The sequence below is a fragment of the Macrobrachium rosenbergii genome, chromosome 39 (assembly GCF_040412425.1).
Source record: "Macrobrachium rosenbergii isolate ZJJX-2024 chromosome 39, ASM4041242v1, whole genome shotgun sequence".
NCBI classification, from domain to species: domain Eukaryota; kingdom Metazoa; phylum Arthropoda; class Malacostraca; order Decapoda; family Palaemonidae; genus Macrobrachium; species Macrobrachium rosenbergii.
In genome coordinates this window covers 10,137,501-10,151,387 of record NC_089779.1, presented here as the reverse complement: position 1 = coordinate 10,151,387, position 13,887 = coordinate 10,137,501, and the positions used below count along the sequence as shown (strand labels likewise).

At 34.7% G+C, this 13,887-nt stretch overlaps 1 protein-coding gene and 1 long non-coding RNA gene across 17 annotated transcripts in view; one reads left to right on the top strand and one right to left on the bottom strand.

The window, feature by feature from the left end:
• The window catches only part of LOC136825724 (cubilin-like), a 48,959-nt gene extending 43,799 nt beyond the window's left edge, over positions 1-5,160 (top strand). For 8 of the 15 annotated variants that reach the window (XR_010849428.1, XR_010849426.1, XR_010849423.1 and 5 more), the window contains 3 exons: positions 508-635; positions 3,133-3,241; positions 4,441-5,160. Coding sequence is in view for 3 of the 15 variants with exons in the window: in XM_067082521.1 (XP_066938622.1) it covers positions 508-635; positions 3,133-3,236 (232 nt within the window). In the remaining 12 variants the exon portion in view is untranslated. The remainder of the gene's footprint in view (positions 1-507; positions 636-3,132; positions 3,242-4,440) is intronic. The other 7 variants (XR_010849429.1, XR_010849427.1, XR_010849425.1 and 4 more) reach the window with 1 other exon arrangement.
• The window catches only part of LOC136825731 (uncharacterized), a 583,078-nt gene that overhangs the window by 189,478 nt on the left and 379,713 nt on the right, over positions 1-13,887 (bottom strand). The window lies entirely within an intron of this gene.

The following is a 13,887-nucleotide window of genomic DNA, read 5'->3' as shown; positions in this document are numbered from 1 at the left end:
CTGACAGCAGTTGATCAAAAACAAAAAACAAAAAAATTACACAACATAAAAAAGTACCAAATTGAAATTCTTTTACAAAAAAAAACATAAAAATAATAATAATCACGGTAGTATTAGTGCATTTCCAATATAAGAACAGATTAAAATAATCAGTGAAGACAATGCGAATGATTACATACAAATATATATATATATATATATATATATATATATATATATATATAATGGAATCAAGTTCTATTCTCATCCCGGGAGATTTTTCTTTGCAATTATTTTCGGCAAACCAACAGCGCTTGTGCAAAATATGACACACAGAAAATAAGTACTGAAGGGTAGGTCTCTATACACACACACACAAGCAAAGACATAATTAATGTAGATGTTAGTTTTCTGATGTGAACCAGAATAAAGTAACAACAGCCACAAATGGATTTTTCTGAATGATATACATAATTTTGCCGCTCAAAATATCGTGAATAACCTCTGCAATGCTAATGTCTCTTCCAGGGGAAGGATTTGCGGCAACTCGATTCCACCGTCTGTTACAAGCGACAGTAACTCGGTTGTGGTGACTTTCATCAGCGATGACGTAATAACACTGCAAGGATTCAGGCTTCGATTTGAGGCTGTGCCAGGTAATTCCACTTTTCAAGTTCTCGTTTTGAAACTAAATATGAATGCGTTTAAGGTTGATGTTGAAAAGCAAATCAAATTCACACATTATATTGACCAAAACTGACAGCCATATTTGACCCAAAGCTTAAATATGGTTATTTAGGACCTTAAGATTTCACGGTCTTTCGATATACCTACAACACCACCAACACAAGACACTGGGGTTAAAATACAGGTAAACCACTGGCTAGAACTGCTCTCAGTAAATAGGAAGCCACTTGGCGTAAACACGGGAAAGTGCAAAACTAGGGTGACTTCCAAAACCAAAATGTTTAACGTCCTGGATACGAGATTTTCGTAATAAACCAACCTTCATTACGCGTAAAATCTTATAATTATTTCTACTTACACCTATCTTGTAAGGTATATAGGCAAATGTCAGCATACACTGTATGTATCGTTTTCAAACTTTACTAGCAGACAAATATAATATATATATATAATATATATATATATATATATATATATATATATATATATATATATATATATATATATATATATATATTACGTGGCTATTGGATACCAGTAAGATGGAACCACTAGATTCGTATAAGTTTTTGTACATAAATAGCCTGGATGATCTTAAGGCCAGGGAAGAGAACGTGAGTCACAGAACATGTGAAACAAGGAAGGAAGGAAGGTAGAAGAATGAGTGCAAAATATTTAGAATAAACTTGAGTGTGTACAGACGCCAAAGTTGGACTGTATGAATTGACTGTTGCTCCAACTCTCCTATCTGTAAGTGATGTTTGGATGTTGCGTCTAAATATACGCTAATTTACCCTTGGAATTAAAAATGGCTTAATAATTAGAAAAGTTCTGCAGTGGGATCGTAATTACAAGATATCAAGAACACGACGTCCATTTCTTGCCTGAGTTCAGTGATCCGTAAATGCTAAACAATTACCAGCATATGCATAACTATTATGTAATGTACCTATCGTCTTAAAAATTAACTTATTTTACCTCATATGATTGGAAAGGTAATTTATGTGAGCTTTGCCAGAAAAAGTCGGAATCTCTTTTCATAAAAAAAAAAAATTCTAAGGCAAAGGAAAGGAAATTTTGTTACTGGCTAACTTCAACTTGTCATTTTCCCATACTCATTTTTACTTTTCCGCACTTTATTCTGAGGCTAGAGGGCTGCAAATTGGCATGTTGATCATCCACCCTCCAATCATCAAACATACCAAATTGCAGCCCTCTAGCCTCAGTAGTTTTTATTTTATTTAAAGTTAAAGTTAGCTACAATCGTGCCTCTGACAACGATACTGGATATTCCAACACCAGGCCGTGAAGTTTCATGGGCAGCTACTCATACAGCATTATACCGAGACCAAGGAAAGATAGATCTATTTTCGATGGTCTTGATTATAAGCTGTAGCGGCTGTACAGAAAACTCGACTGCGCCGAAGAAACTTCGGCGTATTTTTAACTTGTTCATTTTGATTTTACAACATAATATGTAGCTGTAAATTAAAATTGCTTTAACTCACAAAACATATTACTATACAAGTTCTTCACAAAGAATATAAAAAGAAGAATAATCTTCACCAGTTACAATGGCAAATAACTGGCAATAACCTACGTACATCTTTGGAAAGGCTGTTTATCACACAGCTTTATATGTCGCACAATAATTCTATATACCTTTAACTTTTCTTTGAGAATGTTTGTTTTACGACAAAGTGGAAACATTGCGGGTGTGCTAGGTAACTTACGTCACATTTTGAGCTTCCTTTAATTCAACTGTAAGAAGCGACTGGGGAAAGAATAAACCACTTAGTTATGATCTTAACGGATCTCATTTCTTGGGTAATAGTAGACATACAACAACAATAACAACAACAACAACAACAACAATAACAGTAAATAAGTCTGAAGTTCCAGTGGCAGATAATTTTAGCCGTTATCGATCTGTATTTCCTACTGAACAGAAACATTCGACAGAGGCGGATTCTTTTGCTGTGGGTAGAGAGTGCATTTTGAAATCTCGGATAGGATAGTAAAAAGGGAAGGATCTTAGAATCTTGGATGATCAACGATTTTCTTAATACTTTCATTATCCGTGATGCAGTTTGGACCTACAGTGTAAGTTGCTCCTGAATTCTGTTTCATTGCTTCGTCATTGAGATCACGCCTTTAGGTCTTATGACTGGTTTCAGTGGTAGCTATCTCGATAATAAAGATCAGGACAAGAGGTAATAATCTAAATACTTTATTTTTCAATCGTAGTTGGCCTTTTACCTAAACACTATACGGGAAAGAACTAAATCTGATCATTTTTCAAAGAATTTGTACACAAGTTTTATCTAGACACAGAGATCCAATTCTTGTTACTGGCTACCACCAACAGACCCAGTGATAAATTTTAGAATCTTAACCCTAACGTAACCAATTATAAACTCTAGCATCTACAAACCTGTTTCAAGTATTATAAATCAACTCCACCAGCAGTGACAGCAACAACAGACCATTATGAAACAACTGTACCACCAGTGGCAACAACAACTGACTGGTATGACTCAACTACCACAGATGAAGGACCGCATTGTTGACACAGGTAACTTCTGTTCAAATTTCTTGCTGATCAGATTTTCATTCTTTTCAATTTGTCTCCCATAAGTCACCGATACTTCTTGGGTCACATTCCCTTTACTTTACGCAATCATCTACGTCATCTTTACATTCCTACGGCAGCATTCCGAAAATTTTAATGAAGTCATCTTTTGACACTTTTATATTCGCATAATTACTGGTAAAATAGCGTTTCGACTTCTCATTCAAGTATCGAATTAGTCACACAAAATCATAATCTGTTCTAACACCGAAACCTAGGCACCAAATGACCAATACCCGAATTTGCTGTAGAGCAAAAAATTCTTTTCCTTTGTGATATAATGCTGCAAAATAGATATACCAGTATTCCTACCTTAGGTTTCTTAAGTTTCCTGTGCAGGTATGTAGGTGAGATAATAACGAACCGGAGATACTAGAGGTTGGGACATGTCCTTCAAACAACCAATGGGAGACCAGTATGTGAGAATGAAGGGGGAGGTTGGAAATGTGTGGAGATTAGTGGAAGATAAGCACAAGAAAGACACAAGTAGCGGAGTTTCGCCAAAGCCCTTGGCGTCACACAGTCTCGTATATATATATATATATTATATATATATACATATATATATATATATATATATATATATATATATATATATATATATATACAGTATTATATAAAGTGCAGGTCCGCTATTTTTTCTAATCCATGTTCGAATCTTTGGATAAAAAAATTCGAATTCAAGTTTTTCATGGGAAAACGTGGGCACCGAAAATTTATAATTCATAAACAATGACTACTCTGGGTCAAAAGTAACCTCCTTCTTGCAATTTCCATTGAGATCTAGTTTTTAATTAAACATACGCACAAAAACAAACAAACAAACACGCACACGCTCGCTCACAAGGAACCTCTAAATCTCTGATATATTCCTGCAAAACGACCAATAAATAATGTGCTTGCTTTTCGTACTGATAATCAAGCTAATAACGCATTTGTCATTATTTTCCAAATGTGAGAGTAATACTTATATTTGTGAGTAATGCTTAGCCACACAAAATGATTTTATTACATGGCAAATTAATAATTTCTGGCTATCTAAATTTAAATAATCATAATAAGCAATGAAATAATGGTAAATGACATGTCAAAATATCTGTCATAAAAACATCATAATCAATTTCACTCTTGTTTTACGACAGGTAATGCCCGACAGTAAGACGTCACTTAGCAGCTGCTGACTTGAAAACGGCCAAATGAAAATAACCAGCAAGAAAAAACGAGGAAAAAGAACCATTTTGTGATAAAACATCTTACGAAGCCCCTTCTCTACAGCAAGTGCTACCTACGACTGCATTACTTTCAACGGATTCCCAAAACGACTGAGATAGAAGAACGATGTTTTTCTAACAATAATATTCAGTCGAAACCATTTCAATCTATTCTATTCTAGTTGGTGGACTGTCTATCACCGAGGTCTTTAAAAGCAGCCGCATTCGAAGAATATGACAACAGGACCCAATTTCGTGACTGTCAGAACGCATCATCTGACAAAAATATCTTGACGAGCATTATCGATTTACAAAACGTAACACCAGCAGATCATAACCATTTTGAAGGGTATATCTTGAATTATTTGCAATTCTACAGGCTTTACTGCAAACAACAAATGTGAAATACCACAAAAACAACCTTCAAATAGATTTCGGTTATCTGCATTGAATTTTTCACATTCAATGTTACTGGAGTTCAAATCCGCACAACTATTTTGAATGATCCCTATGGTTTTGACATCTCGAAAGACAGTACACTTGGAAGATTATTTGTTAAATACACAAATTCTACATTATCAATCAATATATATATCTACAGCTACGTGTATCTAACTATATAGCTATCTATGAATATATTACATGCATATATATCAATCTTTTATTTCTATACGTATATCCCTGTATTTTTCTTAAAATCCCTAAGAAAATAGTAACACGAGAAAGTGGACGGGGGCTGTTCGTGCTTTGTTCGTCTGCAGCATTTTGCATCTATTGTTAATGCAACAGGCAACTGCATATATTACACTACGTCACTCTTGCATAATGAAAGGGTGTCTGGCACCTTAAAATATGATTTAGAATGTTAATTAACAAGTCATATCAGATCTTTATCTGTCACTAGAGCTATGATTCTCATCTGACGACATTTAACATTATAATTCCTTAATTTTATGTACGTTTGATTCAAGGTGCCAGAGAGGCCGTGGATGATGCTCTTCAAACTTTCTATAAAATTTGCATAAAAATCAGCTTTTCGTGGTATCATGGTTTTCTCTGAATAATAACAAATGACCGGATACATGATAATTTGTACCAAGTTAATATAATCACAAGAATTTCTGATTCATCTGATTTTCAAGGATAATCACTTACGCACAGACTGGAAAACGAATCCTTGAGGTTGTCCAAAAGTTCCATGCACTGCACTGCTGAAATATTATTTCTTGAAAAATTAGGATTGTCTCTTAGTGTTTGGAACGAAGTTTTTGTTTCCACTGGTCTTATATTTTGTTTTCATAACCGGAGAATTATTCAGCTAATTCCTGAAAGCAGACACTTCCACTAGTAACGCTACATAAAGGTTACTTTCTTGCAACCTACTGTAAGCTTAGATGTGATTATTCACTTCCTCCCTCGGGAAAAAATTAAGACCCGGTTTTCCTACTCATTAATGTGATTGCAAGAACGCAGTCAGTACCGATATACAAAAGAGAAATTGAGGTACTAAACCATAAAGGTCGGTTTAGAAAGCTGTCACTTTGAAAAATTTGCCCAACTTTGGAAAGAAGTAATCAAAGCAACACTCACTCAGAACTGTTCCAAGTCATCCTTTGCTACAAACTCACAAGGAGAAAATAAAAATAAAATCATGACCAACAATCATCTCCTTTTAATGAAGATGAAAATAATGTAGACTGAGTATTTTGAGAGGGAGTGACCCTGACTTCCTCACGACAAAATTTTCTGTTGTTCTCCAAGTTAGCAAGTACATGAAACTCAACTTCCAAGTACTTGCCAGTCATTAAAGCTGGCCAAGATACCTCTCCGTACACAATGTGAGAAGAGAGAGAGAGAGAGAGAGAGAGAGAGAGAGAGAGAGAGAGAGAGAGAGAGAGAGAGAGAGAGAGAGAGAGAGAGAGAGCTCTGAAATGTGAAAGATATTAAAGCAGAAATCTAGTTCTTTTGTCATAAAAGAATTTCAAAAATTTTTAGTTTTGTCTTTCCTTTTACATGTTTGTTTAAAAAAATGTCGCAGTTACCCAAAAGAGTATACAAAGTAAAACCGCGATACCGAACATTTTCTAAATTAGCAAAACCACTGGAAAATTCCAAGGAACAGCCAAAGCGGGGTTTTTCTTCATTTGGGGGGGGGGTGGTGAAATATGGTGTCTGTCTTTGAATCCAGACGTTCAAAAGCGCCTCTCGTAAAAGCCAGTCCATTTAGACCTAACATATATAACCATTATTACTTAACACATACTTGTCATCCCTGGCGTTTCTCGGAATGTAAGACAATTCTCTCCAAATTTAATGGCAATTGGGAGACTCCTTTTTGGTTCGGTTGGGGCTGTAAAGGACGTTTTCTTTAATTTTTTCCCAGAAAGAAAACGCGCTATACTATGGTATCCTAAAATAAAATTACACTGCACAATACGGTTTCTTTAATCCACAACAAAACACACGCACATATACAAACATTATATATATATATATATATATATATATATATATATATATATATATATATATATATATATATATATATATACGATTTAACCTGGGGAAATTTACCAAAATGAATCAAAGTAAATTATAATCGCAGTTTTTACAGCATCATGATTCAGATTAATTTCTTGTGCTCATTCATTTGCTCTTTGGAAGACATAACAGCTTCGTGAAATTCGTTCTGACTTCACTGAACTTGTATGACAAGCGTTGCGAACGTGCACAAGGTTTCTTTCCTCTACGTCACTCACACAATTCCAGTCTATGAAACTGGAATGGGTTTGTCTTCGAAGGTCTCGTGAACAACTGAGACCGGTACAAACTTATCAACCCACGCATGTCATAAGAAACAAACATCTTGGGAGCAGTGCTTATGAAATAAAGTCTCCTACCGACCCTAACCAACTTGTAAGAGTATTATGACTATTATAATGTTGAAGATTTACTCCCGACAAAATGTTTCTGCGGAACACGAAATGATCCTGAGGTGGCTATTTTTAATATGAAGTTCATAGTCAAGGTTGCAAGGTCACTAAACTTCATCAGAAAAGTGTGTATGGCCAATAAGAATGCCATATCTCTTTTATTTTCAAAAGTTAAGGCCAAAGTTCAAGTTGTGATCGGACAAACAGAAAGATGTCCTCCAATCATGCAATCTGTATATGGTATACCTTTCCACTAAGTACAGCTGAAATCACTTCAACCATCTAGGAGTTTCGACATCGTGCTAAGTGTGACAGACACAGACAGACACACTAACAGACAAAGAGACAGACTGTAGACGGACAAATAGAAAGGAAAACTACATTCCCCTCAACTTTGTCAGCAGGCCTTTTAATAAATGAATCCTAATATTTATTCTTCAGGAATGAAAAACTTCTTTAAAACTCACAGTAAAATGAGAGATAATAAAGGAAACCATAAATGAAAAACAATTAAAATTTTGAGACGTATTCCAAAGGTTAATTCCAAACATTAGCGTTTGCGACAAAGCACCTAAAAATATATGATTATCTGTTTCTTCTGAAAGATAGCGCACCAAATGCAATGTTTTATAACTTGATCACTTATGTGGCAGCCATTGTATGAAAACTTTCCCTCCCCCAACAACCACACACACACACGCACACACACACACACACACATACAATAAAACAAAATTTGACTGACAAGTGACAAGTTACTTAATGAAAAATTATTTCAACTTTGATGAATTTTTATTCGGATGGAAATACACAGAAACCTTCATGTAACTCAGAACCTGAAAAATGAAGAAACATGTGATAACCATAAGAAATATATATATATATATATATATATATATATATATATATATATATATATATATATATATATATATATATATATATATATATATATGCTGTTCATTGCGCTATTCTAATCATAATAATAATTATGTATGCTAACTTTAATGCAAATATGCCTTTTCTTGAGCAAATGTGTATGACATTAATAAATAAATACATCTGAGAATATAACGTACAAAATATCCAGTATACCGAATATTTACATATAACATTTCATTAGAGCGTCACTGAAAAGTCAAGAGATTTCAACTTCTTCAGTCAAATCAGACACATACTGATAATGGGACGGTTATAGAATTCACGCATTTCAGTCATATCGAATGAAAATAAAAATCTGATGAGTATTTATCTCTTTGGCCAAGCAACTGCGAACTAGTAACTTCTCCGTTCTTCACCTCAAGAAGGCTGCCAACACAATAATCGCCGTTTCGGCTATGGCAAATGATCGTAACTGTATGGCGGAAAATAACTGGCAATAATCTTACACGACTCGGGAGTCCGAAAGAGTGCATTGTTGGTGAATGAGGGACAAATAAAACTGTATTATTCCTTACAGTTTAGAGTTCATAAATTGTGGAGACATTTTTGAAAAAAAAAAAAAATGTTACACAAGACTTAAATATTATTCTCTTCCTCTGACGAAGAATTACAAGAACGTTCTAATAACTGAAATCGCTAGTAACTCATTGGTCAAGTCATTTCCGAGAAATCACAACTTACAAAATAGGGGCAGAAAAGAGTAATCTATTTAATTCAAGTTTATGTTAACAGGAACTAATAGTTGTCTGGGAAATCGAAGAATAAATTATGACATTTCTAACTGCGTGTATCTCTACAGCTAACCACCCAAGAACTGGAAGCTGGCCATGGTAGAGAATAATAATTAAGAGGGTTCCAAAACAACACTGAGTTGAACATATATTTCACGGGGTTACCGTCTGTCGCTAAATTCGGCAAAAACAGCTCTAGGTTTAAAAATGTTTGTTGTGATTGCAAATTATACAGACATACTCAAGACAATAACAGGAAAACCCAAACCTATGATAAAAGCATTATAACATTAAACACACATAAAATGTAAAGAAATCTCTAACTTCCGATGTATGGATGGATGGATAAATGTATGTACTCATGCCGGAAGCCGAGAAAAAAAAATGGGGAATACCGCTGAATTTGAGGCTGAATTTAACCCTTGTATCTTTAGAGGCACTGCTTTGTGGAGGAACAGTTTTCTTGGCCACAATAGAAATTCATTTTATGTAGAGGAGCTTAAATACTCGCAGTTAAACCCTTTTCCTGATGAAATGCTTTTCGAAGTAATAACGTGCAGTTTAATATTTCACTTACATTTTCATTTATTTATTAATTTGTTAATTTATCTGTTTTTCTAATAATTGATCTCCTCTTTCTGTATTTCCTATTACCTTCTGTTGCCTCTTTCGAAGGAACACCATATTCTTTGGAAAACTGATTTCTCAAGTCAATGGCTCCTTTGGGCTTGTTCCATACGAATAGGGGTCATCTTATGAATAATAATAATAATAATAATAATAATAATAATAATAATAATAATAATAATAATAATAATAATAATAATAATAATACAAGTACCATGCAGCAGAAACATATTATCTGTATTCTGCAAAAGCTTTCACGATCGTCTTGTGTATCGCACGAAACTGAATGCATATCTTTCAAAGCCATTGAAAGAATGACTCACTTTTACCCCGAGTAACAAAAAAAAAAAAAAAATATATATATATAAAAAAAGGCGCAAAATACGACCAAATCACATCCAAAGGTACAACATAACCAGCCACACAAATGTTGCCTTTATGGACGCGGAAACTGCTTCTTCTCGTTCTCGGTAAAGAAGTTAAAAACAGAAGTTAAAAGCAGACTTTAAAAACAGACGGAATAATGCAGCAGAATTGCGCAGCTTGGCATACATCCACAATCCTCTCACATCACGTTGGATTTTGGTTGGGAGAAGTGGAACAGAGAAATTTGGGAGGTCACTTGATTTTCCTGCAATTTTTAAAACATTATATAGTCGATCCCGTTACTCCGAAGTAGTGTACAGTAGGTCTCCATATCTCCTCAACATTTCGAGTGACTGTAAATAAATATATAAAATAATTTTGACGGTGCTTCAACGCGTTGTTGGACATAACTGTATAACCTTCGTATAAATGTAATCCAGTGTTCCCATTCTTACTGTACGTATAATGACTTAGGATTTTTCTATACAAAAGAATACTTGGCTTTAACTAAAATGATCCTAGCCATAAAAAAATAGAAGAAAACCTGCCAGGAAATCGTTTGATAAAACCGAATTCATTTAATGAATCACAATCTTACATTTCGACATGGCGTCAAAACGACAATGTCAAGGCGACAAGAAAAAGCCGAAGATAAACTGTAGCCTTGGTAAATTAGCAATGGTTTGTTATCATATACATTTAAACACATCGGACGGTTATCACCATCATAGGAAATCGCTGAACTGCTTTAACTGAAATTGTTATAAAATAATTTTGAGACCCTATGCTGCAAATATTATATATATATATATATATATATATATATATATATATATATATATATATATATATATATATATATATATATATATATATATTAAGATAGATAGATATAGTGTTTATTAATCTTATTCGTGATGAATCAGTCGATTCTGTTTCAAAACATTAACATACTGATGTTGTGATGAAACAATAGTTGTAACTCTACGCACCAACATTATATGATTACTGAACATTAATGAATTTCTTTGGCTATGATGTTGATTGGTAAATTCTGAAGTAACGCTACATTCTAATGTTTTTGAATGACGATGAAAAGTAATGTGACTTTTAACTGTTCAGAACGTATGAATTTTTCCACTTTCTGCGCAAGAAAAAAAAAAGGCTCATTTTTTAAAGAGCTGATTCAAAGGTAAATTACACAAAAAAATAAATAATTCTAAAAACTTCTCTACAATACTGTAGGAGGAGGTAAAAATACCTTCTTTGTGTGTGCGTGTGTGTGTGTGTGTGTGTGTGAGAGAGAGAGAGAGAGAGAGAGAGAGAGAGAGAGATGCATCCAGTTAACATCTCGTTTAAAAACGTTCCCAAGAAGTCTTGTATAGGCAATGGGTAACATCACCTAAATGAGTAAGAACTCACCTCACAGAGAACAATTAATCGTAACATATTTTTGCAACCGTGTCGCATCGCAAGCCAGATGGTAGCTGTCCAACTACTACCAATTACCGCGAGTTGCTTAAAATGAATTATGAGAAAAACGCCTTCCCCGATTAGATCAATCACACAGCCTCTAGCAGATGATGAAGGAGGCCAGATCTCTGTGTGTCCTGATTGTCTTGCAACCAGAGATGGTGGTTACGCCTGAAGGGGAATGTTAGTTCATGGAAACAGCTGATCTCTGTAAAGGAACATAAAATTTTGGCCAAAGGCCAAGCGCTGGGACCTATAAGGTCATTCAGCGCTGAAAAGGAAATTGGGAGTAAAGGTTTTAAAGGCGTAACAGGAGGAAAACCTCTCAGTTGCACTGTGAAACAAAGTTAGAAGAGGGTGGAGAGTAAGATGGAAGAAAGAGAATCTGAACGGAGGTAAAGTAAAAGGAATGAAAGGGGCTGCAGCTAGGGGCCGAAGAGACGCTGCAAGGAACCTTTAGTTACGCCTACAGTGCACCGTGAGAGGTGCACTGACGGCACTGCCCACCTACGGAAGCTGATCTCTGTAAATCTGGACCAGGCTCTGTCGCCAAAGATCGTCGGTTTGGAAAGGAGACAATTCGGTCCCACTAGAGCTAACAAACTGTTCGCACACCATGGGCAGTGGTCCTCGATGGGAGCTATTCATCTTGCAAAATTTGCAACAAATATAAGGATTAAAAACTATTATTCTAAGTGTTTTGATCCTCATGAATATAATCATACTTTCATCTGTGTTAACAAGATAGGCAAGTTATAGAGGCTTAAGCTTCCACCCTTTGTTTTGATTATGAAAATAGGAAAATACATGATTGGCATATAACTATCTTCTGCTTCTTTAATTGTTGATACCAAGCAAATATTAGTGACCCATATCTGATCCCATCTCCGTGTTTTCACGGCTGCGAATATAGATAAGTCATTTAGTTACTCGCAGCCTGCAAATACCATCAAAGTTGACGTAACTGAACCAAGTGGAAATAAATCGAATATATTAGTGGTAAAAACGTCAATTAAGTAGAAATGGATTAAAATAAGTTTATTAGGTTATACATTGAAAATTGTAAGGACTGATAACAAGAACAAACGTTTTTTTTACTCAATTAAGACTGAACATACCAATAAATAAGCCATTTTTTCCACTCGCCCGAGATCAGGGTGAAGTGAAACAAGACGTTCCTTGATGGAAGTCACAAAAATGACAATCCCCCCCCTAACACATTATCAACCAGATGCCGCCAACACATGGCCTTACAAAAATAGTTAACGACCTCAGTCGAACCATCAATTCACAACATTCTTCGGAATGACAAAAACACAGGACGTTTCAAAGGAAATAAATAAAATGTCACTCAGACTTAAAAGTAAAAAAAAAAAAAAAATTAACAAGTTCCAAAAGACTTGCTCCCGGGTATTCTTTTATTTTTCTGATAGTTTATTTTGGGAAATAATAGATCACTAGAAATTAAAGCCTCGAATTTATATATATATATATATATATATATATATATATATATATATATATATATATATATATATATATATATATATATTCAATAAGAGCTTAAAATATCTATGCATATACTTGGGGACCTCACAGATCAATTTCAGTCTCGTCTACCTACTGCAGGTGTGTGTGCGTGCGTACGTACGTACGCGAAGAGCCCCACTTTTAATTACACCATAGGCAGAGCTACTGAGCGAGTCGTTAGTGAAACAGTGGCACTCATCAGACATAAGTTAATGGGTGTCTGTCATACCTTCGTGGGAACTACAGACCATAATGTCCATCTCACACAACGATCATGTAATGAGCGAGCCTCCGACCCACTTCAAATAAGCGCGTAAGAGGAACCATGAAATTAACTATCTGTTCCTTAGGTGCTCAATGGGTTGCCCTATAAAAATGGAGCTGAAACTTCTGTATCTTGAAGCATTGACTGTCTATGCTTTTATTAAGCGTTATTTTCCCCCCTTTTCATCTCTGCTTTAAGTACCTGCTTTAAAAATGCGAAGGATTTTCATCGATTTTAGGTTAGAAGGCAAGCATTAAGTACAACGGCAATACACGAACTCATAATATTACGATAACAAGAATTATTAATAATTACGATAATGAATTATCATAATTTTTCTCAGCCGTCATCTTTTTACTACATGATGTAATGAAGACATATATACTCAATATTTTCTAAAGTAATAAAATACTTCATACAACTTCTTTGTTGGTACAGAATCTATAAGGGCGCATAAATGATTCATAACGATTTTAATCCCACATATGAATAATTTTGACATTATATATAA